At 41.6% G+C, this 26,179-nt stretch overlaps 1 protein-coding gene across 6 annotated transcripts in view; it reads left to right on the top strand.

Moving 5' to 3' along the window:
- Nucleotides 1-26,179, top strand: part of LOC137632665 (nitric oxide-associated protein 1) — a 194,874-nt gene that overhangs the window by 79,392 nt on the left and 89,303 nt on the right. For all 6 annotated transcript variants that reach the window (XM_068364739.1, XM_068364740.1, XM_068364741.1 and 3 more), the window contains 2 exons: nt 4,819-5,037; nt 15,522-15,673. In XM_068364739.1, coding sequence (XP_068220840.1) covers nt 4,819-5,037; nt 15,522-15,673 — 371 coding nt within the window. The remainder of the gene's footprint in view (nt 1-4,818; nt 5,038-15,521; nt 15,674-26,179) is intronic.

The following is a 26,179-nucleotide window of genomic DNA, read 5'->3' as shown; positions in this document are numbered from 1 at the left end:
AGATCTTTACAGTAACACAATGGGATCGCAGTTGTAACAGCTTTCCCACGTATCTAATCCTATCCCATATCCTTTAAGACTAGGTTAGCTCTTCGGGGAAGGATAGCTGTGGTTGTTTTAAACACGTCACTATTACATACAAGATATCTCTCAGGATGTTTTCTGCAGGGGTTAGAACCTTGACACCTCTATTAGTAAAATTCTCTGGTATATCACCCACAGGAAATATCCCAAATAGAAGCTGCCCAGAGGAAATTTCATCAGGACTACATGGCTATCTCACCCAAAAATAGATTTTTCTTAGGTCAAAATCCCTTTTCTGGTTAAGCTAGACTAGTATCAATTCTTTAAACGTTGGCTGGCCACAGAAATACGAAAGAAATAGCCAAGCTAGGCCATAGTTTTGCATAGCCTCACCAGGCCCTAATTTTGCATAGCCTAGCTAGGCCATAGTTTTGCATAACCTAGCTAGGCCATAGTTTGGTATAGCCTAGCTAGGCCATAGTTTTGCATAGCCTAGCTATGCCATAGTTTTGCATAGCCTAGCTAAGTCATAGACTTGCATAGCCTAGCTAGACCATAGTTTTCCATAGCCTAGCTAGGCGATAGTTTTGCATAGCCTACCTAGATCATAGTTTTGAATAGCTTAGCTAGGCCATATTTTTGCTTAGCCTAGCTAGGCCATAGTTTTCCTTAGCCTAGCTAGGCCATAGTTTTGCATAGCCTAGCCAGGTCACAATTTTGCATAGCCTAGCTAGGCCATAGATTTGCATAGCCTAGCCAGGCCACAGTTTTGTCTAGCCTAGGTAGGCCATGGTTTTGCTGATTGCCTTCCTTCACACAAGAAAATATGGCCTAAAGTGTTCTACTACCATCACAGAAATTAAACTGTGACTGCATGATAAAAAAATACACAAACCTGTATCATTTAATCCTTCCACATGTGGAAACGCTTCATGAAATTCCTTGGCTATCTCACTGTACAAGTTTTTAAGAGTAAGTTTCTTGTTGTAGAAAGACTCTCTTGGATTCCACAGGATTGGTCACGATCTCACTATTTCACTAAGGCTCTCCTCAATCTCAAATGTCCATTAGACAGGCATGATGATGTTCTGTAGCTTGGACAAGTGCATGTCGACCATCGAATGAATGTAAACAAATGCTGATTTCACCCAGCAGTGATGGGTCTACAAAAATTGGGTTCAAACTAGATGTACTGAGCACTTGTTCAGCAAATTTGAGCAAACAGAGCTGTGCTGCATAAAAATTTGCCCATGTAATAGCAGCTTCATAAACTCTTGACATCACTTGCTGTCTTTGTCTAACTTCAGAAGTCCAGTGAATCTTCCCTTAATCTTGGTAATTCTGGTCCTTTTCAAACTATGGGCAAACCTAATGCAATCCCCCATAATCATTGTAATATTAATAGCATTTCATTTAGTAAGGTCTCTGAACGTACACTGTGCTCCTCAGATTCAAAAGCCTTACAAAGAGCCTAGAAATCTTCACATAGTTTAGTTCCCCCTGCTGCCAAACCCTTGCAATTCCACAATCCTACTCACTCTATAAGACAGTTAGATTGCATGATAGAAGACTGAGCAGGTTGTACTGAACTTAATATTCCTCCACTAACTAAAGTAAGCACTTTTTCCCCTAAAGGTAGTAGAAAGTCTAATATTACTTATGTGGATGGCGAGGCATATCGTATGATTCCCTGAAATTCTGAAGAGGTGAACAAAGTTTCAACTCTTGTTCTGTAATTTGGATTGTTTTCATCATATTTCAGATGAGTTCACAGTTTGCGTGCAAGCTCAGCCACTAGCCCATCTCACTCTAATGTTATCGCGGTTACTGTAGGAGCTAGTACATCCAATGATAATACAAGTCTAGACGCATCCTCATCTACACCGGGTTTCAAATGGTAAACAGACAGAAATCAGCTGATGTTTATGTGGATTCTCCTACAGGACAGTAGAACGAGGAGGACAGTAGAACGAGGAAGAGGAATACGCAGAAACAGAAAATGAAAGTGAAGAAGTATTGCCTTTTCAATGTTTGAGTTACCTTATTGCTGAAATGTACCCTAATAAGAATATTAAGGTAAGTTCGGAAGTATTTTATTTTAACAAATCAGAATAAAGGGATGCTTCTAAAACAGTTTACACAGCTCATCTCTCCAACTTTGTTATGGTTAGATTCAAAGAAGTGTTGTCTCTGATTTAGAAAAAGATTGGGTATTCAGGTTCCCGTTTAGTGCTTAGACCTTCTTTAACCCAAAGACGTGGTAGCTTGTACAAGACTAATTAGTTATCGGACCTCATCTTGGGTGGTAATTTAATTACCTGTCCAGTCATTGTGCCTAATAAAGAAAATCTCCAAATTCAAGTTATGCAAGTTGGTTAACTAAAGAGAGATTATTTGTAATCATATGGAGACTGTAATTGAATCACTTACTTTTGTATATTCTATCATAGGGGTTGGTTCTAATTTCATATAAGAGAAATTTGCTGGTAATGAGGATTTGAATGTAATTTTAGACCAACTTTCCTAGGTAAAGCAGTAACAGGTGGGACCATCGAAGTATTTTCACCCTTTTTATCTTAAGTGATTAAGAGATGAGAAGAGGTACTGTATATGCATCTATGGTAAGTCCAGTATCTGAGACACAAAAATTAAAATTAATTTCTACTCATATTTTGGGATCTGTGTTGGATAGAGTTAACATTGATAAAGTAGTGGCCCGAGGAGAAATCAAAACTCAAACCAGCATCTTGATGTCAGTTTCTAAAAATACTCAACCTTCCAGTTATAGGTCAGATTTCTTAAACTCAGACAAGCCAACAACAAGGTCTTTTTGTTCAAGAGATAGAACAACAGAATACAGTTACAGTAGGCATTCCAGAACGATTGCCAACTGAACTCAAAAACCTTATTTTAGACCATTAGGATGGTCATTTAAATTGAATTATGGTAGGAGAAAGACTCTCACTTCTTCCCCATTTAGGAAAGCCTACAGCCCGACCTTTGGGTCTTTGGTGTGGTAAAAGAAGGCTACTGAATACCTCTAGCTACCAATCTGCTTTTATCGAAGAAACCAGTCCTGGGGTTCCTCGTATCTGGACATGTTCGCCACCCACCTGAATCACAAACTCCTGGTGTATTGTTCTCCAGTATCAGACCAAGCTACAGTGATGGAAGATGCATTTCACCATTCGTGGGATGTTTTAGACTCCTATAATTTGCCACTGTTCTGTCTGATTCGTCAGACACTGAACAGAATCAGAACATCCAAGGGATTCAGAGTAATGCTTGGGGCTAGCAACGAAGTGATATCTAGACCTGCTGGAACTTCTCACAGAAATACCAAGAGAGCTTCTAGAATGGCCAAACCTGCTACGTCAACCTTACATGAGAACATTCCATGATGCAGTACATTGCCTATGACTGGAGATTATCCAGTATCTCTTCTGAAAGAAAGGCTTTTGAAGACCAATTATGAAGCTGCTTTCTGGATACCTCTGAAAGAGTTCTGCAGCAGTTTACTAGGCAAAGTGAAAAATCTTCTGTGATTGGTGCCGTAAGGGAAATATTGGTCCACTAAAGGCCACTACACCCTTGATTGCAGACTTTTTAGTGTTTCTAAGGAACAAGAAGGTGCTTTCAGTCACTGCGGTCAAAGGCTACTGCTTGTCCTTTAGCCAAGTATTCAAACTGAAAGAACTGGATCTCTCAGATTCTTGGGAACTCTCAGCTGTGAGGAGGAGTTTCGAACAGTCTTTTGCCCTCCTCAACAACTAAAACCCCCCTCCTAGGATGTGACTAAGGTCCTATAGACCTTGAAGAAAGCCTTTCAAGAACCTATGCATAAAGCCTTAGACAGAGATCTTACCTTGAAGACTGTCTTCCGCCTTGCCTTAACGTCAGCCAAGAGAGTAAGTGAACTGCATGGTATATCTCGCCTTGTGTCACTTTCCAAGGGATGGAGAAAACTATCATTGTCTTTTGTTACTGAATTGTGGCCAAAACTTAAAATCCGGTTGATAATGATATCAGATTTGTCTCTTTCACAATCTTGTCTCTCAAAGAGGTAACTGATTACCTGGATGACATGTTACTATGTCCTGTAAGAGCAGTACAGTACGTAAATATCTAAAGAGGAGGCAGTACATTAGGCCCAGAATCTCCAATCTGTTTATGAGCACTGTCCGCTCCTAATAGAAAGTTTCCAGAAAGACCATTTCTTTTTGACTGCGAGAAATCATTCATGAGAGCCTATAAGTCCTAGGGAAGTGTCCCCAGGGGCCCCACCCCTCGAGCACATGATAACATGATATACGTGGGTTTTCTGCTACCTTGGCCTTTTGCAAAAACTGCTTAGTAGCTCAAGTCCTAAAAGCAGAAGACTGGAAGAGACAAACCGCTACCTTAAAGATTGCACACACAGGTCCTTAGACACTTTTTCCATAGGACCCATTGTTGCTGCACAACAAATAGTCTAATCTAAGCTCTCATGGCACAAGTAACTGCTTCTATTCCAGGCATCAGTTATTCTCTGCATTTTAAGGGTGTATATGAGTATAAAGGCCAATAGCGATTTTGATCGAACTTGAAGCCCTTGCTTAAAATCTCCCTAATACAGGTACGAATGCCTTGTGTTTGTTTGGCTGATGTATTGATAATATATTGCATATATTAATATTACAAGCCATAGGAAACGAAACCAGAAGTAACCCCATTAAATGACTCGGGTATGTATAGCTAGGAAAAATACTAATTATATAAAATTTATAGTATTTTGTTATCCTTGTGTATTTTCAGGAACTAGGCGACCTGTTGTTGTAGTTGGAAATAAAGTAGATCTCTTTCCTGCCGATGATGTTAACCATCTTCAGAGAATTAAAGAGTCTTTCAAGGCTGCTATAGATAAAACTTCCCTTGGAAGATGCAATATTAAGCACATAGCTCTAGTCTCAGCTGTTACAGGATTTGGTATTGAAAGCCTTATTACATCAATCCAAACTTCTTGGGGAACGAAAGGTAGGTACTAATATGATTTTTTTATTTTTAAATAAAAAACTAAATTCACTTTAATAATTTATTTAATGCATATTATTTTTTATGAATATCCTCTGATGTTCATATTGCTTTGACCCCAAAGACAACTTGAACAGCAACATTACCACCTGAAAAACTTAAAATTTCCCTCTGGCCAACCAAGGCAACATCTAATAACTAATGTAACTTAAGGTAAGGCCGGGTCTTACTGAAATGTTCACTTTTTGACATAGCTTGAAACGGAAATGTTTATCCCCCTTTAAGCTAATTCATCAAGGCATTTGCTCTCCAAAAGTTGTGGAAACCACAAATTTTTTCTTAACAAGTATTCATACCTAAATTAACACATCCATTGTAGAACTCTCAGTTTTCAAACTAAAGTAACCAAGAACTGAAGTAAAATATAAAGTGTTTATTAAGGCACTCATTATCAACCACTTGTTAATTATTTGATCACGTATTTGTCTTTGATAGATTACTTTGGAGCACATTAGCAACGAACTGAGTTTCATTTGTGGTTTTAATTTAAATAATAATTGGGTTTTTATCTTTGGGAATTGCCTTGTATATCAGTGAGAGTAGTACACTCATCTTTGTGAATGTGTTTTGATTTTATGTTTGGATAAAGTTAGTGTGCTTATATTCCCTCTTCAGTTCTGTACGGCTAATAGCTGACCACTTTAAGCTTTATGTTTGTTTAAGTTAACATTTAGCATTTTTCTCTTAAGTTTTGTTGGTTCCGTCACTAATACAAACCCTTTCACACTTTATTAGGGAATATATTTTTGGCAAAGCTGGAAGACTATCCATAAGACATTCATCAAGGTGTAACTACCCCACCACTAGTTAGCGGGGGCCTAGGGGGTAATACCAGCTAGCTACTTCGTTCTCATACACACACACAAACCTATGTTCTCTTGTCACCTTTGCTTTTGGCTTGGACAGTGTCTCTCTCCCGCTGAACACTGACTGGCCCTTAACTTATCTTTCTTTCTTTTTTCTTTCCTTCTTTCTTTTTCTTTTTCTTTCTTTCTTTCTTTCTTTCTTTCTTTCTTTCTTTCTTTCTTTCTTTCTTTTTTCTTTCTTTCTTTCTTTCTTTCTTTTCAAGTGTGTGTGTTTCAAGGCCACCATGCAGACTGATCCTGGACCTGAGGGGTGTGGATGCAGCATCTTCGTCTTCGGTTGAGACGGATCTTCACTTCCTTAGCCTGGCCTGCAAAGGACGTCCTTGTGCTAAGGAGAATACATGCCCTTGATGCTGGTAGCGGTCATCCTCCCAGTAGGAAAGGTTTGGTAGAAGGCAGAAGAAGTCGAAGAGGGATTTATCTCCTTTGGGGTCGTCCTTGAAAGCAAAGAATCCTCGACATCCTTCTTCTGCCTCTTGATATCTTCCTGAAGCTTCTGCTCAATAGGCCTCCCCGGGGAAACTATCGAGTAGAAGCAGTGACTCTTTAACATCTGGACAACCCTTAGGCCTTGAAGACTCCGCCGCTTTTCGTATCTCGCTCCCCTCTGCCTCAGGACTCTTTTTCAGTTGATGATGTACTCCAGCTGTGGCCTTCCTTGAGGATCGCTGGTCCCTCATCAAAGGAGGAAGTGTGCACCGGCTCCTCAGAAGTGGACCACGGTCCGGCTCTCAGGGAATCTGCAGGTCTCTGTGACCCGTCCTGTGGCAGTTTCTCTAGCACCGTCACCGTTTTCTTGAAGGTTGCTTGCAGCCAACCCAGCTTCAGCACGCTGAGGACGGGGCACTCCCTCATTCTGAGTTTGCTCAGCCAGTAGAAGGGGTGCAAAGTCCAAAGATTGTTCCTGCTCCTCTCAAGAGACACTTTCCCATTCATGGGTTTGGTCTTCCCCTGATTATTCTCTGCCATGTGGAGTGACGAGAAGGATGTTGGACTTGTCCATGTCTTTCTCTAGTCCTTCGGAGTGTGGTTCTTCTGAACGGGATGATGAGGTAGTGTACAGGCTAGGAGCAGGAGCCCTACCTTGCTGGCAAGTTTGGCGTTTCCAGCGAACATCAGTCGTCTCTCATCCGACCAGCTCATCTTGTGCAGCCAACTCGTCGCGCCCAGCCACTTACTTCGACTCACACAGTTCCTATTGTGGGCTCTCCTAGGAGTGCGCACCACTTGACCAAGGGGGCTTGACGAATGACGCAGCTTTACCAATGCGTGACCAGCCTATGCATCACCAGAGAGTTTCTGCCACCATCTCCAGCTCGCAAGGCCGACAGTAGAGACCATCGACCTGCGGAGTCATCAACGAGACGTAGCAGTTTGTCTACTCGTGACCAGTACCCAGTGCGTGACCAGACCCCAGCGCATCACCACTCGTCAGCTCGCAACCGCTCTTCTGAGTGCCACTTCACTTCAGAGTGGGACAACACTTTGGTGTGTGTCCATGCTTCAATGCATGACTGTGCAGCGATGCTTAAAAACCCAGTAGTACGCAGCAGCTCAGCATTTCGCGACCACGCATCATCATACGACCGTGCAGCTACTCGCGATCACCCTACAGCACTTATCCATTCAGCAGTGCGTGCCTATGCAGCAGCATGCAGCGATACTCTACTCCTGACCTGTTAGGACCGGCATGTTTGCTCTCCTAGACCTTCAGTTTTGACAAGCCTTCCAACACGGAACATGACAGCATGCCTGTTTGCATATCTGCAGGTAAGCAACACCATTCATCGGAGAGAGTTGTACAAACTCCAGAACATAAGCCCCCAGGGGGGGCCCCAACGACCATCCGGCATTCTGCAAGGACATGCCTTGGTTCCAGGACTTGGTCTGGGCAGTCCGACAGACTGTTAAGGGTTCATCACAGCTTCCTGTATCGGGAGTTTCAACCAGCACGTCCCAGATCATGTTAGAGGCTTCAAGAGCCTCGAGGTTCACTTCTCTGCCTTCTGACCAGAGATGTAGAACTTCTTTGCAGAGCATTCGTAGGAACGACGAGCTTTTATGGGGTTGTCCCCTATACACTCGAAGGTATGTAATCCCCATGTAGATTTGACCAACACACACACACATGCACACACACACAATCTCTCTCTCTCTCTCTCTCTCTCTCTGTGGTGGGCAACTGGGAGGATTGCCCTCCCTAGCATGCCTTTACTCCCTTTTCCAGGAAAGGGCTTTTTAAACACCTCTTTCGAGGACCTTGCTGTCCTACTAGTCGAGGGTCTGGTGGTCTGCGGATGTTTCTTCTGTGGCATTAGGGCCTTACCATAGGACTGCAATGTCAAGGCCCTCTGGAGAAAGGAGTCCAGATTGGACTTCCTCCAGTCTTCAACCAGCCGCTCGACTTCTTCCGGCTTGGACAGGAAAGAACTGTCCAATGTGGAGTTCCTGAGCCTCGATATCTCTGCTTGTGGGACTTGTCAATCAAACCTTTCAATCAGAGTATCGCGTTCACCCACAGGTTGACCACCTGGGGCACATGGAACTTAATGGTTCAGGTAACCGACAAAAGAAAGGTTTCCTTTGACTAGGACTAATCTTCAGTCCTTATGAGGTGTCCCACAGATCCTAGCCACAAGTCCAGCCATGAGGTAGCCTGCATGGCGTACTTCGCAACCTTCTCCATGTTAAGGATCTCAGACGCTGAAAAGGAGGCTGAGAGCCCAGAAAGTCTCTCAAAAGAGAATCCTCTTGAGAGTGCCTCTACAGAAGAGTCTAGAAGCAAAGCCAAAAGAGGCATGTCCGAGACCTCATAGTATCTCCTCTGTTGCATGAACGGTGGTGAGAGAAGTTTTGACAATGAGCCTGCACAGAGAGAACTGGAAGAGCCGGCGATCCGGGAGAATGCCTTCTTCCTGGCAGTAGACAACCCCTTTGACCAGGGCAAAGCTGCAATGGCCTTGAGAGGCCATTAGGTCCCATAGAAGTGGTCAAGGACGGTGTCCTAGTCCTTCCAAGTGGCCGTCATAGGGTCAGCTAACAACGTCGTGGGCGGCAGAGGAATCACGATTCCCCTGTCGGCGACATTGTCGGCTGCAAGACAATACACCCTGAGTTACCGTCATACTTCGAAGCCGGGATACTCGGCGGCAAAGAAGATTGACGGTAAAACTATCTAAGTCAAGCCAGAGTTAACTACTCGGCGGCGATGACGAAAGATAGGGTTGCCGCTTTGGATGGCGGCACTCAGGGGGGAGAAAGGGTTTATCCTCTTTTCTCTAAAAGAGAAACGTATCGAATTATACCCATAAATTCTAGGGATATATATCCCCAACCGAATTAATAGGAAACGATTCAAGAGGTTAAACAATGGGATTTACATTACTAACATATACAGACCGTTTAGGCTTACGAAAGTAACGTTACATATCGGAAGAGGAAATATACAAGAGGTTAAACAATGGGATTTACATTACTAACGTATATAGACCGTTTAGTCTTACGAAAGTAATGTTACATATCAGAAGAGGAAATATATGTATGCAATCTTCATTAGTATAATTTGCCTAACTAGCTAAAAGTTTCTTTATAGCTAAATACCGGGAGCGTCGCACTACTAACTAAAATAAATTGCATTTATGGTGTGCGACAGCGGTCTCAAAATGACCCCCTCTGGAGTTGGCAGCTCTCCACTTACCACACTTAAATTATACAAATTCAACTGTGAGAAGGGATCTATAAATTATACACAGGAAAGATCAAATACTCAACTTTCCAGAGGATGAAAATGCTGGAGATTGCATGATAATATTCCAATAAACAGTAACAACACCGAGAGAAATGTGGGAGCGCATCTAGCTTGAATGCTACAGTTCAAAGGAATGATGGGCCGTAGTAGTACAGGGATGGGGTCCACCGAGTACCTTGATAACGGCTCTTCTTTCGTTCGTCACTCTTCCCCCTCAAAGAGTTAAATCTATTCGGGATAAGACTGCTGTGTGTATCAAAAAATACGTCCCCTGATATTATGCGATATCCTTAAAGATATATTAAGGATACTCGCAGAATTTTGGAGACCTACGGTTAATTCTCTGGGAGTATCACTGTAGCAAATATCCCTTAAAAAGCTACCTAAAGGAACCTTCCATCAGGACGACATGGCTGTCTCACCCAAAAATAGATTTTTTGCTTTGCTCAAAATCCGTTTTTTAGGACTTTAAATTTTCTATCTCTTCCCTTCCTTCATGACCCACCTCCAATAAAATGTGTGAGTCAGCAATATGAACATCAGGTGAGATTCATGAAAATAAAAGGGGGATTTTAATAATAAAATTTTTTACTTTCATACTCACTTGATGTTCATATACATGTCATCCTGCCTCTCCACTGAATAATGAGTTCAAGAGGATCAAATATTAGTTGAGACTTTGAGACTGACTATAGTCAATTCATTTTAGCAAGGCAGATTTGCTCCGACTCGCAGGAGTGCCCTTTTAACTCAGAATATTTCCTGAAAACTGATTGGTCAGAAGTATTTTTGTCCGAATACTATCATTGTTTTCAAATAATTACTAAGTAATGTGAATCGAAACTTATTTGCTATCCTAAATTTTTCCTTTAGATATACATACATACATCTACCAAGGCACTTCCCCCAATTTTTGCGGGTAGCCGGCATCAAATAGATAAAAAAAAAAAAGGGGGTTACCTTTCCTCTATGCTCCTCCCAGCCTGACGAGGGACTCATTCGAGTTCGGCTGGTACTAGGGTGCCACAACCCACCCTCCTCCGTTATCTACCACAGATGAAGCTTTGTAATGCTGAATCCTCTACTGCTGCTACCTCCACGGTCATACAAGGCAACTGGAGGAAGCAGCAGGGCCTACCGGAACTGCGTCACAATCGCTCGCCATTCATTCCTATTTCTAGCACGCTCTCTTGCCTCCATCACATCTATCGTGCTATCACCCAGAGCTTTCTTCACTCCACCCATCCATCCAAACCTTGGCCTTCCTCTTGTACTTCTCCCATCAGCTCTTGCATTCATCACCTTCTTTAGCAGTCAGCCATTTTCCACTCTCTCAACATGGCCAAACCACCTCAACACATTCATATCCAATCTAGCTGCTAACTCATTTCTTAAGCCGTTCTCACCCTCACTACTTCGTTCTTAACCCTATTTACTCGAGATATATCGGCCGTACTCCTCAGACACTTCATCTCAAACACATTCAATTTCTGTCTCTCCGTCACTTTCATTCCCCACAACTCCGATCCATACATCACAGTTGGTACAATCATTTTCTCATACAGAACGCTCTTTACATTCATGCACAATCCTCTATTCTTTACCACTTCCTTCACTGCCCCCAACACTTTGCATCCTTCATTCACTCTCTGACGTACATCTGCTTCCTCTCTACCGTTGGCTGCAACAACAGACCCCAAGTACTTAAACTGATCCACCTCCTCAAGTAACTCTCCATTCAACATGACGTTCAACCTCGCACCACCTTCCTTTCTCGAACATCTCATAACCTTACTCTTACCCAAATTAACTCTCAACTTCCTTCTCTCACACACCCCTCCAAATTTTGTCACTAATCGGCAAAGCTTCTCTTCCGAGTCTGTAACCAGTACAGTATCATCCGCAAACAACAACTACTTTACCTCCCATTCATGATCATTCTCGTCTATCAGTTTCAATCCTTGTCCAAGAACATGAGCATTCACCTCTCTCACCACTCCACCAACTTACAAGTTAAACAACCATGGCGACATCACACATCCCAGTCTCAGCCCCACTCTCACCAGAAACCAATCGATCACTTCATATCCTATCCTAACACACGTTTTACTACCTTTATAGAAACTTTTCACTGCTTTCAACAACCTTCCATTAATTCCATATAACCTCATCACATTCCACATCGCTTCCCTATCAACTCTATCATATGCTTTCTCTAGATCCATAAACGCAACATACACCTTACCTTTGGCTAAATATTTCTCGTATATCTGCCTAACTGTAAAAATTGATTTATACATCCCCTACCTCTTCTAAGTTTTAACTCCACATATTTCAACACAATTTGGGATAAATTACACTAAGCATAAGAACAACATGTTATAAACTTTCTTTGAATACCAGAATCTATTAATAAAATGGAATTAATAAAACTCGCTATTGGTGAAAATAGCAGTTAGGTAATGGGTCCTGGGTCAAACGAGCATTCTACTGTCAAACACCGAAGAGGAAATGGAGGGGAGATTGTAACTCGGCGGTGAAATCATGAATTCATTTATTTGTAATTTTTATGCAATGTATGCAACACTAAATTTTTTTTAATGAGGCGCATTTGCACCAACTCGCAGCGGTGCCCTTTTAGCTCGGAGAAAGTTTCCTGCTACCTGATTGGTTAGAATTATCTTGTCCAACCAATCAGCGAGCAAGAAACGTTTCCGAGCTAAAAGGACACCCATGCGAGTCGATGCAAATCTGCCTCGATAAAGAATTGACTATAGAGAATCCTCAAATCGAAAATATTTCTATTAATGAAATCTAACCTCCCCCACCAAAAAAAAAAAAAAAAATATAACTACCCCTTTCTATACGGACTTACATCATAGGTCTATGATGTATAGTAAGTCTGTATAGAAAGGGTTTGCAATTTTTTTTTTTTCGTAATGGTTTAGATTCTAGTGTATTGTGTAAAATATGTAGCTTATACACATGCTAAATTAATCAGTGATGTACACACATGCATGAATGTGTGTTTTCCAACATCTCGGCTGACGTCTCTCTATTATCCCTTTTTTATACGACTTACATCGTAGGCTTACGATGGAAGTCCGTATAGAAAGGGTTTGCTATTTTTTTCTGTAAAGGTTTAGATTTTATTAATAGCAATATTTTTGGTTTGAGGAGATTGTAGTTTTACGTAAATTGCATAAAAATCACAATTAAACAAATTCATAATTTCACCACCGAGTTACCATCTCCCTTCCATTCCCTCTTCATTGTTTGACAGTAGGTTGCTCATTTTACCCAGGACCCACTGAGCTTCTACCTAACAGTTTTTTACACCAATAGTGAGTTTTATCAATTCCACTTTTTAAATAGATTCCGGTAGTCAAAGAAAGTAATTTATTACAATTTGTGTTAAAATATGTGAAAAGTTACAAAATTAAGCAGCGTGCATCCAAAAACAAGTTCCTGTCGTTGATTTCGGCGGATGTTGTTATTAAATTTAGATTTACCATCACGATACTTAATGATATATTTATTCGTTAACATTATTTACTGACAAAACCTATATCTGTGGTAGAAGCTTAGGTTAGTAGATAAGTTTTGGTTCAAATTACTTGGTAATTAATTGAAAACTATGATGGTATTCGGACAAAAATACTACTGACCAATCAGTTAGGTACCTTTGAGATGCCATTAGTCACTAGATGTCACTGTCGAGGTCATAAGGTTTGGACTTTTGAAAGGTTGAACATGAAATTGTTATTTTTTTTGAGATAAGGTCGATGTTAAAGTTGGCTTTGGGGACAGCAATATGTATATGAACATCATATGATTATTATTATTATTATTCCTCCTACGCCTACTGACGTAAAGGGCCTCAGTTAGATTTTGCCAGTGTTTTCTATCTTGAGCTTTTAATTCAATACTTCCTCATTCATCATCTCCTGCTTCACGCTTCATAGTCTTCAGCCATGTAGGCCTGAGTCTTCTAACTCTTCTAGTGCCTTGTGGAGCCCAGCTAAACATTTGATGAACTAATCTCTCTTGGGGAGTGCAAAGAGCATGCCCAAACCATCTCCATCTATCCCTCACCTTGATCTCATCCACATATGGCACTTGAGTAATCTCTCTTATAGTTTCATTTCTAATTCTGTCCTGCCATTTACCTCCCAATATCCTTCTGAGGGCTTTGTTCTCAAATCTACTAAATCTATTGGAGATTGTTTCATTCCCTAGCTGGAAAAGGAGGATGCCATAAGCCCAGGGGCTCCAACAGAGAAAACAGCTTAGTGAGGAAAGGAAAGAAAGGAAAAATAAAATATTTTAAGAAGAGTAACAACATTGAAATAAATGTCTCCTTTTTAAACTATATAAAGTTTAACAAAACAAGAGGAAGAGAAATTAGATAGAATAGTGTACCCTCAAACAAGAGAACTCTAACCCAAGTCAGTGGAAGACCATGGTACAGAGGCTATGGCACTACCCAAGACTAGAGAACAGCAGTTTGATTTTGGAGCGTCCTTCTCCTAGAAGAGCTGCTTACCATAGCTAAAGAGTCTCTTCTACCCTTAGCAGGAGGAAAGCAGCCACTGAACAATTTCTGTGCAGTATTTACCCCTTGAGTGAAGAAGAATTTTTGGTAATCTCAGTGTTGTCAGGTCTATGAGGACAGAGGAGAATATGTAAAAAATAGGCCAAACCATTTGGTGTATGTGTAGGCAAAGGGAAAATGAAGCGTAATCAGAGAAAAGGATCCAATGTAGCACTGTCTGGTCAGTCAAAAGATGCCATAACTCTCTAGTGGTAGTATCTCAACTGGTGGCTGATGCCCTGGCCAGCCTACTAATACATGTCCATATAGGGACAGTGATCTCACTAAATTGATGTATAGTCTGATTTTTATATCCAATTTCGGGCAATTTGATTTCCAAATTTTACTTAACTTAGCCATTGTCTGATTTGCTTATTTCAATCTTTCACTAAACTTTAATTATAAAAACCCTGTATTGGAGATAATAGTTCCTAAATACTTAAATGATTCTACCTCATTAATTCTTTCTCCTTCCAATAATATTTCATCTTCCATTGCATACTCCATTTTCATTATCTCTGTCTTTCTTTTGTTTATGTTGAGCCCAACCTCGTGTGATTGTTCATGCATTCTGATAAGCAAGCATTGCAAATTCTGTGGTGTTATGCTAATAAGGACAGTATCATCAGCATACTCTAGGTCTGCTAATTTCCTGTTACCAATCCAGTCCAATCCTTCTCCACCGTCTCCGACTGCTCTACGCATTACAAAACCCATGAAGATGATAAGTAACATAGGTGACAACACATTCCCATGGAGTACTCTGCTGTTCCCTGGAAATTCATTTGAAAGGACTCCACTAAGATTAACTTTGCACTTGCTATGCTCATGAACAGATTTAATCAAATTCACTTATTTAAGAATCCCATAATAATGTAGGATTCTCCACAAAATTGGCCGGTGCACACTATCAAAGGCTTTTTTATAATCCACAAATGCCATCAAAAGTGGATTTCTATATTCTCTGCATTGCTGTACCACCTGTCTCAAAATGAAATTTTAGTCAGTACAAGTTTCAGAACATAAAATAATGCAATCTCTCTGAGGTTGCCATCTGGTACACCACCAGATGGTAACTTTAGTGAGATTGGGTACTTCAAGGCTAGTTAGACGTACACCCTAATGTTTTTTTTTATCAAAAGAAGCTTTGCTTCGAGAGCATAAAGTTTTCTAAATATTATTCAAGTGTTAAAATAGGGATTATTTCTATTTATTCTAGGTGACATTTACTTAGTTGGATGTACCAATAGTGGCAAGTCTACTTTGTTTAATGCCTTTTTGGGATCGGATATGTGCAAAACAAAAGCATCCTACCTCATCCGTCGAGCAACTACTTCTCCATGGCCTGGAACTACTTTGAATATGTTGAAGGTATGGCTCTCTCTCTTTTCCTAATCAGTAGATTTTTGTCACACCTTACATAATTTCAAATGATTTGCTGATAGAGCATGTTTGAAGAGATAATAGAGATTTCAAAAAGTCTTTTTTAAATATTTAACTTAGCCGGTGAATATATAATAGCTGCAACTCTGTTGCTCGACAGACACATACAATAAAAACTCGCCAGCGATCGCTATACAGGTTGCGGGTGTGCCCACCAGCGCCAACTGTCGGCCAGATACCACTCTCGATATAAACAAAGACTCAATTTCTTCTCTGTCGACGTGTCGACAAGACGTACTTTTACTCGCTGTAGAACCTGGAGTTTTTCCCATCATATTTGGTGAAGTACTTTAATTTGGTTTGAGCTTTCGCAGTGCAGGTGTTTTATCTTCATCTTAAATCTTGAAGTCGTTTCTGGATAGATTTAATTTTTTGATGACAAAGAGAGTATGGACTTTCTTTGACTTTTAAATGGCCGACCCTTCCCTTAGACGGAAGTGTGTTTAGGCTTTTAGCAATTATCTTATCACGTTATAAATTAATTATAGATTTTCCTCTATATATTTTATATCTCACCGCCTTTATTAGGCCTCTTCGATTAACTTTCCATTTATAATAAACATAAAAATAAATTTTAATGATTTGTTTATATGCGACCTTCCTGAGAGTAGGCGGTCCTAACTTGGAAACTGAAGTTAAACAACGTTGAGCCCTTTCAATCGTAAATAGCTTTTAAAGAGCTAATGATTCAAAACTTTTTAAATGAATATTTTTTAATAGATATTTTATGAAAGATTTTCTTTGAATAGTCTTCGTACTGTTTCAAAGATGAACTAACGTTTAGTTTATTTATGCTACGCAGTTTGCGCTCTATCGTTACAATAGAGAGAGAGAGTATCACGGTTTCACTTTGCAGAAAGAGTAAATCGATTCTGACGTTTTGTTCATTCTTCTTTCAAAGCTTAAATGTTTTAAATTATATTTTAAAGGAACTTTTTAATTGAAAAACCTTTCAGTTTTTTTACTTTGGTCAAATACCATGTTTTTTTGACGAAACGTAAGTGGGCTCTTCTCTTAGGTGCGTAATCAAGAGAGAGAGAGATAGAGACGGAGGGAGAGAGAGGGGAGAAAACGTTCCGTTCAAGCGGGTAACGTTGTTCTCGAGTTACTCTCGTCCCTAGTCTCTGTACGGGGAGAAAGGATAAAACGTTTTTAGTTTTTTATTCTCGTCCCCAGGCAATGTACGGTGAGAGATTGAAAACGTAGTTTTGAATGAACTAGTGTTTAGTCTCTTCCCCATCCACTGAATTTTTTATCTTAAAATATGTTTACTGTTTTTTGCTGGTATTAATGTGCTTGCATTATACGACTGATTTCGCTATTACTACCTGTTGATGAGGTTAGAATTGCGTGCTTCAGGTAGAAATCAGTAAAAGTTTCGATTTCAGTGAAATAAGTGCTAAACAGAAAATCGTAGTGATAAAGTGATATTGCGCAAAGTGTTATCAGTGTTGCGACCGAGGGTTCGTCTGTTCGTGCCTGTCGTTCGCCTAGTCCGGGACCTCTTGCAAGCTCCCAAGCCCAGGGGAGAAGTAATGTCGTACGACTTATGGGTTCGAGAGGCCTTGATCAGCGAACAGACGTTCCCTCTATGGTATCGGGTGTATCTTACCAAGATCACCCCTACCATAAGGCGAGAGAGACGTTTTTCTCGTCGTCATCCGAAGGCTTTTCGCATAAGAAACCTGAAACAAGGTTTCGAGGCCCTTAAGCGAAAGTCAGTCCTTTCAGGACAGGTCCAGCGTCCTGGTTGTAGCCATTAGGACAGCTCTGACCCTATGCAGTCATCGGAAGACTGCTCGCCGCCTAACAAAAGCGTAACACAGACTCCGAGAGTCTTTTTGTTGGCAAGGTTTTGCGGTCACAGACGTTACCCTCGTCTCTTACCACAACCTTTTCCGTTGATCCTAAATGGGTTGTACGGCAAGACATGCAGAATAAGCTTGCCTCCCTTATGGAAGACTATTCTGCCGATTAGTCCGTTGAGCCTAGCCGTTTATCTCATCAAGATCCTGGCTTTCAGCCAACCTAACGTTCCTTTGTGCGTCCTGTTGACGTTGGCGTAGCTAAGTCACGTCAGTCAGGTTGTTTAGAACCACACTCGATGCGGTCTCGTGTGGATTTTCAGCCACATTTGGACGTTAGGCCACTTGCTGATGCTCCTGTTGACGTTCAGGACGTTCGCTAACAATCGGAGTTGACTTGTTTTGACGCTGTGCGTCAACCTCCGCATTCTAGAGTTGTTTTGACTGCTCAGTCTAGGCGGTCAAAGCAGTCTCGAGTGGACGCTGTGCGTCCTCACGCACCTGTTGTTGTTGACAGTTTACAGACTGTCAAGCAGTTACATGACGTTGCTTCCTGGTCTCTCGCACCTGTTGTTGTTGACAGTTCACAGACTGTCAAGCAGTTACATGACGTTGCGTCCTGGTCCGCTACTAATGCACCAGTGCGTGTGGACTCTGCTTGTAAAGCATTGCCACCACGGTTGGTCTCTCCCTTGCTTGAGACTCAGCTATTATCGGACAAGGTTCCTTTAGATGAGGAAGTTGCTGTTCCCCCTCCTACTGATATTCCCTTGAGGACTCTGTCAGACGGAGAGGAGCCTAAAGCTGCTTAGCCCTCTATGGACTTTAAATAAATCATGCTGATTTTTAAGGATCTTTGTCCGGATCTTTTTGTAACTGCTGCTCCTCGTTCGCCTAAACGTCAGAGCTTACACTAGGCCTAGCTACTTCGAAGCCGTTGTTTTATAAGCTAGTGCTCTCTAGCTCTCCTAGAGAGCTTTACGTTTGCTAGGTGACTGGTTTATCACCAGGAGGAGTTTGGGGGATACAGCCTTTGCTTTCCCTTCTTTTAAACTGGCTTATAGAGCGAGAGTCTGATATGACACGAGAGAAGTTCTCGGCTTGGGAGTTCCTGCCTCTGCCCAGATAGACTTCTCAAATCTCGTAGACTCTCCCTGGCGCCTGGCCAGGAGACGCTCCTAGATTTTACAGGTCAACTTCACAGCTGTTTTCGAGCCTTTGAAGTTTTGCTGTACAATTATGTCATGCATAAACAAGGCTTTCAGGGATGGCTCCAATGATCTGACAGCCACGTTCTCTGCAGGGACAAGTCCCTCAGGGATGGCTCCATGATTTGGCAGCCATGTTCACTGCAGGAGTACGTAAGAGGCAAGTGCGCTCAATGTATTCATTGTCAAGACAAACTTCCCGATGAAGTCTACCAGGCTGTCTTGACAGCATTTATGGAAGGCGACTGGATGGTCTCTCTCGACCTTCAGGAGGCATACTTCCACATTCCTATACACCCGGATTCCCAACCGTTTCTGAGGTTTGTTTACAGGAATGTGGGGTACCAGTTTCGAGCTATCGGAGATCAGAGCCTCCCTGTACTTGGACGACTGGCTTCTCAGAGCCTCTTCCAGTCATCGCTGTCTGAAGGATCTCAATTGGACTCTAGATCTGACCAAGGAATTGGGACTCCTAGTCAATTTGGAAAAGTCACAGCTGGTCCCATCCCAAACTATTCTGTATTTAGGGATGGAGATTCACAGTCAAGTTTTTCGGGCTTTTCCGTCGGCCCCCAGAATAGATCAAGCCCTGCTCTCCATCCAGAAGATGCTGAAGAAAGAACGCTGCTCAGTCAGGCTGTGGATGAGTCTGGTAGGGACGCTGTCATCCCTGGAGCAATTTGTCTCGCTAGGAAGGCTACACCTCCGTCCTCTTCAATTCCATCTGGCTTTTCACTGGAAAAAGGACAAGACGCTAGAGGCGGTCTCGATCCCGATTTCCGAAAAGATAAAGTCTTGTCTGACTTGGTGGAAGGACAATATCAGCCTACGAGAGGGTCTTCCCCTGGCAGTTCAGATACCCAACCACGTTCTCTTCTCGGACGCATCGGACTTGGGCTGGGGCGCGACGCTGGACGGTCGGGAATGCTCAGGTCTGTGGAACTCGAGTCAGAGGAGCATGCATATCAACAGCAAGGAGCTTTTGGCGGTTCATCTGGCCTTGATAAGCTTCGAGAATCTCCTTCGAGGCAAGGTGGTGGAGGTAAACTCGGACAACACCACGGCCTTGGCGTACATTTCCAAACAGGGAGGTACCCACTCACTGACTTTGTACGAGATCGCAAGGGACCTGCTCATCTGGTCAAAAGATCGAGGCATCTCCCTAGTAACGAGGTTCATCCAGGGCAACTTGAACGTCCTAGCAGATTGTCTCAGTCGGAAAGGTCAAGTAATTCCAACCGAATGGACCCTCCACAAGGATGTGTGCAAGAGACTTTGGACGACTTGGGGTCAACCCACCATAGATCTCTCTGCAACCTCGCTGACCAAGAGGCTTCCAATCTATTGCTCTCCAGTCCCGGACCCAGCAGCAATACATATAGATGCCTTCCTCCTAGATTGGTCACATCTAGATCTTTACGCATTCCCACCATTCAAGATTGTCAACAAGGTACTGCAGAAATTCGCCTCTCACGAAGGGACAAGGTTGACGTTAGTTGCTCCCCTCTGGCCCGCGAGAGAATGGTTCACCGAGGTACTTCGATGGCTAGTAGACGTTCCCAGAAGTCTTCCTCTAAGAGTTGACCTTCTACGTCAACCACACGTAAAGAAGGTACACCAAAGCCTCCACGCTCTTCGTCTGACTGCCTTCAGACTATCGAAAGACTCTCGAGAGCTAAAGGCTTTTCGAAGGAGGCAGCCAGTGCGATTGCTAGAGCAAGGAGAGCGTCTACCATTAATGTCTACCAATCGAAGTGGGAAGTCTTCCGAGACTGGTGCAAGTCAGTTTCCGTATCCTCGACCAGTACCTCTGTAGCCCAAATAGCTGATTTTCTCTTATACCTGAGAAAAGTACGATCCCTTTCAGCTCCTACTATCAAGGGCTACAGAAGCATGTTGGCCTCGGTCTTCCGGCATAGAGGCTTAGATCTTTCCAACAATAAAGATCTGCAAGACCTCCTTAAGTCTTTCGAGACCTCTAAGGAGCGTCGTTTGGCTACTCCTGGGTGGAATTTAGACGTGGTCCTAAGATTCCTCATGTCAGACAGGTTTGAGCCTTTACAGTCAGCCTCCCTGAAAGATCTCACTCTTAAGACTCTTTTCCTGGTATGCTTAGCCTCGGCTAAAAGAGTCAGTGAGCTTCATGCCTTCAGCAAGAACATCGGGTTTTCGTCAGAAAAAGCTACTTGTTCTCTGCAACTTGGTTTCCTAGCCAAAAATGAGCTACCTTCTCGTCCTTGGCCTAAATCTTTCGATATTCCTAGCTTATCGGAGATCGTAGGCAATGAACTAGAAAGAGTCTTATGCCCTGTTAGAGCTCTTAAGTTCTACTTAGCTCGTACTAAACCTTTACGAGGCCAATCTGAAACGTTATGGTGTTCGGTTAAGAAACCATCCTTGCCCATGTCAAAGAATGCTTTGTCATATTTTATCAGATTGTTAATACGAGAAGCTCATTCACACTTGAGTGAGGAAGACCGATCTTTGCTTAAGGTTAAGACGCACGAGGTTAGAGCTGTAGCAACTTCCGTGGCCTTTAAGCAAAATAGATCTCTGCAAAGTATCATGGACGCAACCTATTGGAGAAGCAAGTCAGTGTTCGCGTCATTTTACTTGAAAGATGTCCAGTCTCTTTACGAGAACTGCTACACACTGGGACCATTCGTAGCAGCGAGTGCAGTAGTGGGTGAGGGCTCAACCACTACAATTCCCTAATTCCATACCCTTTTAATCTGTCTCTTGAAATGTTTTAATGTTGTTTTTATGGGTTGTCCGGAAGGCTAAGAAGCCTTTCGCATCCTGGTTGATTTGGCGGGTGGTCAAAGTCATTTCTTGAGAGCGCCCAGATTAGGGGTTTGATGAGGTCCTGTTGTATGGGTTGCAGCCCTTGATACTTCAGCTCCTGGGGGTCTGTCAGCATCCTAAGAGGATCGCTGGGCTCCGTAAGGAAGACGTACTTACAAGGCAGAGTAATCGTCTAAGTCGACTTCCTTACCAGGTACCTATTTATTTTGGTTTTGTTATATTGATAACTGCCAAAATGAAATAAAAAAACTCTTAGCTTATACGATGTAAACATATTTAACTCTGGTCTCTACCCACCTCCTTGGGTGTGAATCAGCTATTATATATTCACCGGCTAAGTTAAATATTTAAAAATGATATTTTAATTATAAAATAAATTTTTGAATATACTTACCCAGTGAATATATAAATTAAACGACCCTCCCTTCCTCCCCAATAGAGACGCAGTGGGATGAGAAGAAATTGAGTCTTTGTTTACATCGAGAGTGGTATCTGGCCGACAGTTGGCGCTGGTGGGCACACCCGCAACCTGTATAGCGATCGCTGGCGAGTTTTTATTGTATGTGTCTGTCGAGCAACAGAGTTGCAGCTATTATATATTCACCGGGTAAGTATATTCAAAAATTTATTTTATAATTAAAATATCATTGTACTTATGTATTTTAATATTATTTTATAATTTTAGCACAGCAATTGTGAAACTTCAAATGAAGCTCAAACTTATAAATGCTGCTTACATAGAGGCATATTGGTTATTTTAACTTTCTTAGTTTTATAGGTAATCCTATGCAAAAATGTATGCTAAATTCTTGTAGAGAAAGCACCAGATGTGTTGCAAGTTTTCCATCTAATCCCATGGTTCTATGCACTATTCGTAAATGGCAAAATATTGTCAATAGTCCTCATATTGAATTAGAAAGATTAAGGCGGGAATTGAATACACAGTAATTGTAATTGGGATTTACTGTACTTTAAGTACGTAATGATTAAAAATTCGTGTACAAGATGGGAATTAGGCTTACATCTTTGTTACCTGTACTAAATTTGCTCTATCTACTAAGGCACTTCCCCCAGTTTGGGAGGGTAGTAGACAACTAAAATACAAAAGGGACTTTTCTTCTCTTCGTTCCTCCCAGCCTGATGAGGGATTCAGCTGAGTTTGGTTGGTATTGCTAGGGTACCATAGCCCACCTTCTCCCATTATCAACCACAAATGAAGCTTCATATTCTGAATCCCCTACTGCAGCTACCTCAGTGGTCACCAAGCTAACTGGAGGAAGCAGCAGGGCCTATCAGAACTGTGTCACAATTGCTCGCCATTCATTCCTATTTCTAGCTCTTTCTTTTGCCTCTCTCACATCTATTTTATCACCTAGGCCTCTCTTCACTCCATCCATCCACCCAAAACTTGGCCTTCACTTCTACTTCTCCCATCAACTCTTGTATTCACCACCTTCTTCAGCAGATGGCCATTTTCCATTCTCTCTACATGCCAAAATCACCTTAACAGATTCATATCCACTCTAGCTGCTAATTCATTTCTTTTATCCGTTCTCACCCTCACTACTTCACTTCTAGCCCTCTCTAATCGAGATACACCAGCCATACACCTCAGACACTTCATCTCAATTACATTCAGTTTCTCTCCCTCTCTCACTTTTATTCCCCACAACTCCGATCCATACATTACAGTTGGTACAATCACTTTCGCATATAAAATTCTCTCTACATTCATTTCTAACCCTCTATTCTTTATCACTCCCTTCACTGCCCCCCAACACTTTATATCCTTCATTTGCACCCTAACTTACATTTGGTTCTACTCCACTATATGGAGCAAGTACTTAAACTGACCTACTTCCTCAAATAATTCCATTCAGCATGACATTCAACTTAGCACCCTATCTTTTTGTGTATTTCATAACCTTACTTTTACCCACATCAACTCTCAGCTTCCTCCCAACCTCTGTTACTAAAATACCCAGCTTGTCATCTGGGTCTGCAACCAATACAGTATCATCTGCAAACCACAACTGATTCACCTCCCATTCATAATCACTCATCTAGGAGTTTCTATCCACGACCAAGCACTCAAGCATTTACCTTTCTCACAACTTCATCAACAAACAAATTGAACAACCAATGCAAAATCACACATCCCTGTCTCAGCCCTACTCTCACTGGAGACCACTCACTCACTTCATTTTCTATCTTAACGCACACTTCACTGCTTATGTATAAACTCTTCACTGCTTTTACAACACCCTTCCACCAATTCCATAATAACCTCACCACATTCCACATTGCTTCCCTATCAACTCCACCATATCCTTTCTCCAGATCCATAAATGCAACATAAACCTCCTTACCTTTTGCTAAATATTTCTTTCATATCTACCTAACTAAAAATTGGTTTCATACATCCCTTACCTCTTCTAAAACCACCCAGCACTTCTAAGATTGCATCCTCTGTTTTATCCTTAATCCTATAAATTAGTACTCTACCATACACTTTTCGAATCACACTCAACAAAATAATACCCCTAGAATTACAACACTCATGAGCATCTCCCTTACCTTTGTATAGTGGAACAATACACACACCGCCCATTCCACTAGTACAATTGACAACTTAAAACATATATTAAACAATCTCACCAACCATCCAAGCACTGTCACACCCCTTTCTTTTAACATCTCAGCCCTCACACTATCCATATCAGGGGCTTTTCCTGCTCTTGTTTCATCTAGTGCTCTTTTCACTTCCTCTCTTATAATCTCTCTATCTTATTTTCATCTCTCATCACTGGCACGTCAACACCTCCAACGGTAATTATATCTGCCTCCCTATTATCCTCAACATTCAGCAACCTATCAAAATATTCGGTCTACCTATACCTTATCTTGTCTCCTTTCAACAACCTTCCATTTTTATCTTTCACTCTCTTCATTTCTCTATCCATCCTTCTTTACTCTCATCACTTTTTTCCAAAACTACTTCTTATTCTCTTCATACGAACGACTTAATTCCTGACGCCACCTCCAGTCAACCTAATTTTTTGCATCAGTCACATTACGTTTGACCTCCACATTTTTCTCTATATCTTTCATTCTTCTCTACACTAGTACTCTGCAGCCATTCTTCAAATGCCCTCTTTTTCTCTTCCACTTTTATCATCACTCCTTCATTCAACCATGCACTACCCCTCCTCATGTTACCTCCCTCCAACAGTCCTCTTGCCACACATCACTTGCAATCCCAACAAAATTTTCTTTTACTAACTTCCACTCCTCCCCTAGATCACCAGTTTCTCTCAATTTCACTCTTGTCATATGCCACTTCCAACCTTTCTTGATATTCACTTTTTACCTCTTGAATGTTTTCAACTCTTCAACTTTCGCTACCTCCATTTTACACCCTCTTCTTTTGCTACAAGTAATTTCCCTTCAACCAAAAATATTATCAGACATACCATTAGCCATACCCCTAATCACATGCACATCTTTCAATCTTCCAAACATCCTTCTTGTTATCAACACATAATCCAAAAATGCTCTTTCTACCCCTCTTCCATTTGCACCCTTACCCATGTATACTTGTTACTATCTTTCTTTTTGAAAGAAACTACAACTTATCGCCAGGTCTCGTTCAACACGCATATCTACCAGTCACACGCCAGTCATTTTCACTTGGTACACCCAACTTCCCAATGACACTGTCTACCTCTTCATCGCTCACTTTGGTATTCAAGTCACCCAACACAACTAACCTACATAATTCCTTCTACCCAGTCCTTCTATGCACCTAGTGAATTCATTCCATGATTAGTTCCGGTCTTCTTAACTTTTCTCACAACTTGGCCTATACACACTAACAAAAGCCTAACATTCTCTACCCAACTTAACCCTTATCCATATCAACCTAGATAATACCTCCTTCCATTCCACTACTTTACCTGTCATCCATTCACTCTCTTGCTCTTCCCCTTTCAATCCCAGACACCACCTGTCACTTTACAAAACGTTACTAAACCCTTCCCTTTTATCTTTGTCTCATACAAGGCTAAAACATCCATCCTTTTATTCCAAAACATGTTTCCAATCACATATTTTACTCTCTATTGTGCTACATCCACCTACATTTAGACAACCCAAAACTAGAGTGTGAGGAACAGTCACTCCCCCCCCCCCAGCTCCTCTTTGATATCTTGCAGGAAGTATCTATACAGGAAAGGAGATTCCCAGTCCCCTTGTCTCGTCTCTTTTTGTTGCCTCTTACGACACGCAGGGATACGTTGTCGCCATTCTAATTGTTGTTACGCTGCTATGGCCACAGATTTGCAAAATAAATAAAAAATATTTTATGATTGTATAATGGTGGCAAATGTGCTTGCTGTGTGTGTACTTATAATTGTCTCATCAAAACTAAAACAAATTAGGAACTCCATTTGTACCATTTAAAAAACTTAACAAAATTCCTGTTTCTTCCTATGCATATTCTGTACAAACCTTTCATCCCTTAAAATTTGGATATGTCTTCAGGGCTGTTTGAATGACTATTGCTTTATTAATAAGGTGGTTGGCCAAGGTCATATTGTGCAAGGGGAAATGCCTCC

The sequence above is a fragment of the Palaemon carinicauda genome, chromosome 41 (genome assembly GCF_036898095.1).
Source record: "Palaemon carinicauda isolate YSFRI2023 chromosome 41, ASM3689809v2, whole genome shotgun sequence".
NCBI classification, from domain to species: domain Eukaryota; kingdom Metazoa; phylum Arthropoda; class Malacostraca; order Decapoda; family Palaemonidae; genus Palaemon; species Palaemon carinicauda.
Note: the sequence above shows the minus strand (reverse complement) of the source record. Positions and strands in the feature narration are given on the sequence as shown.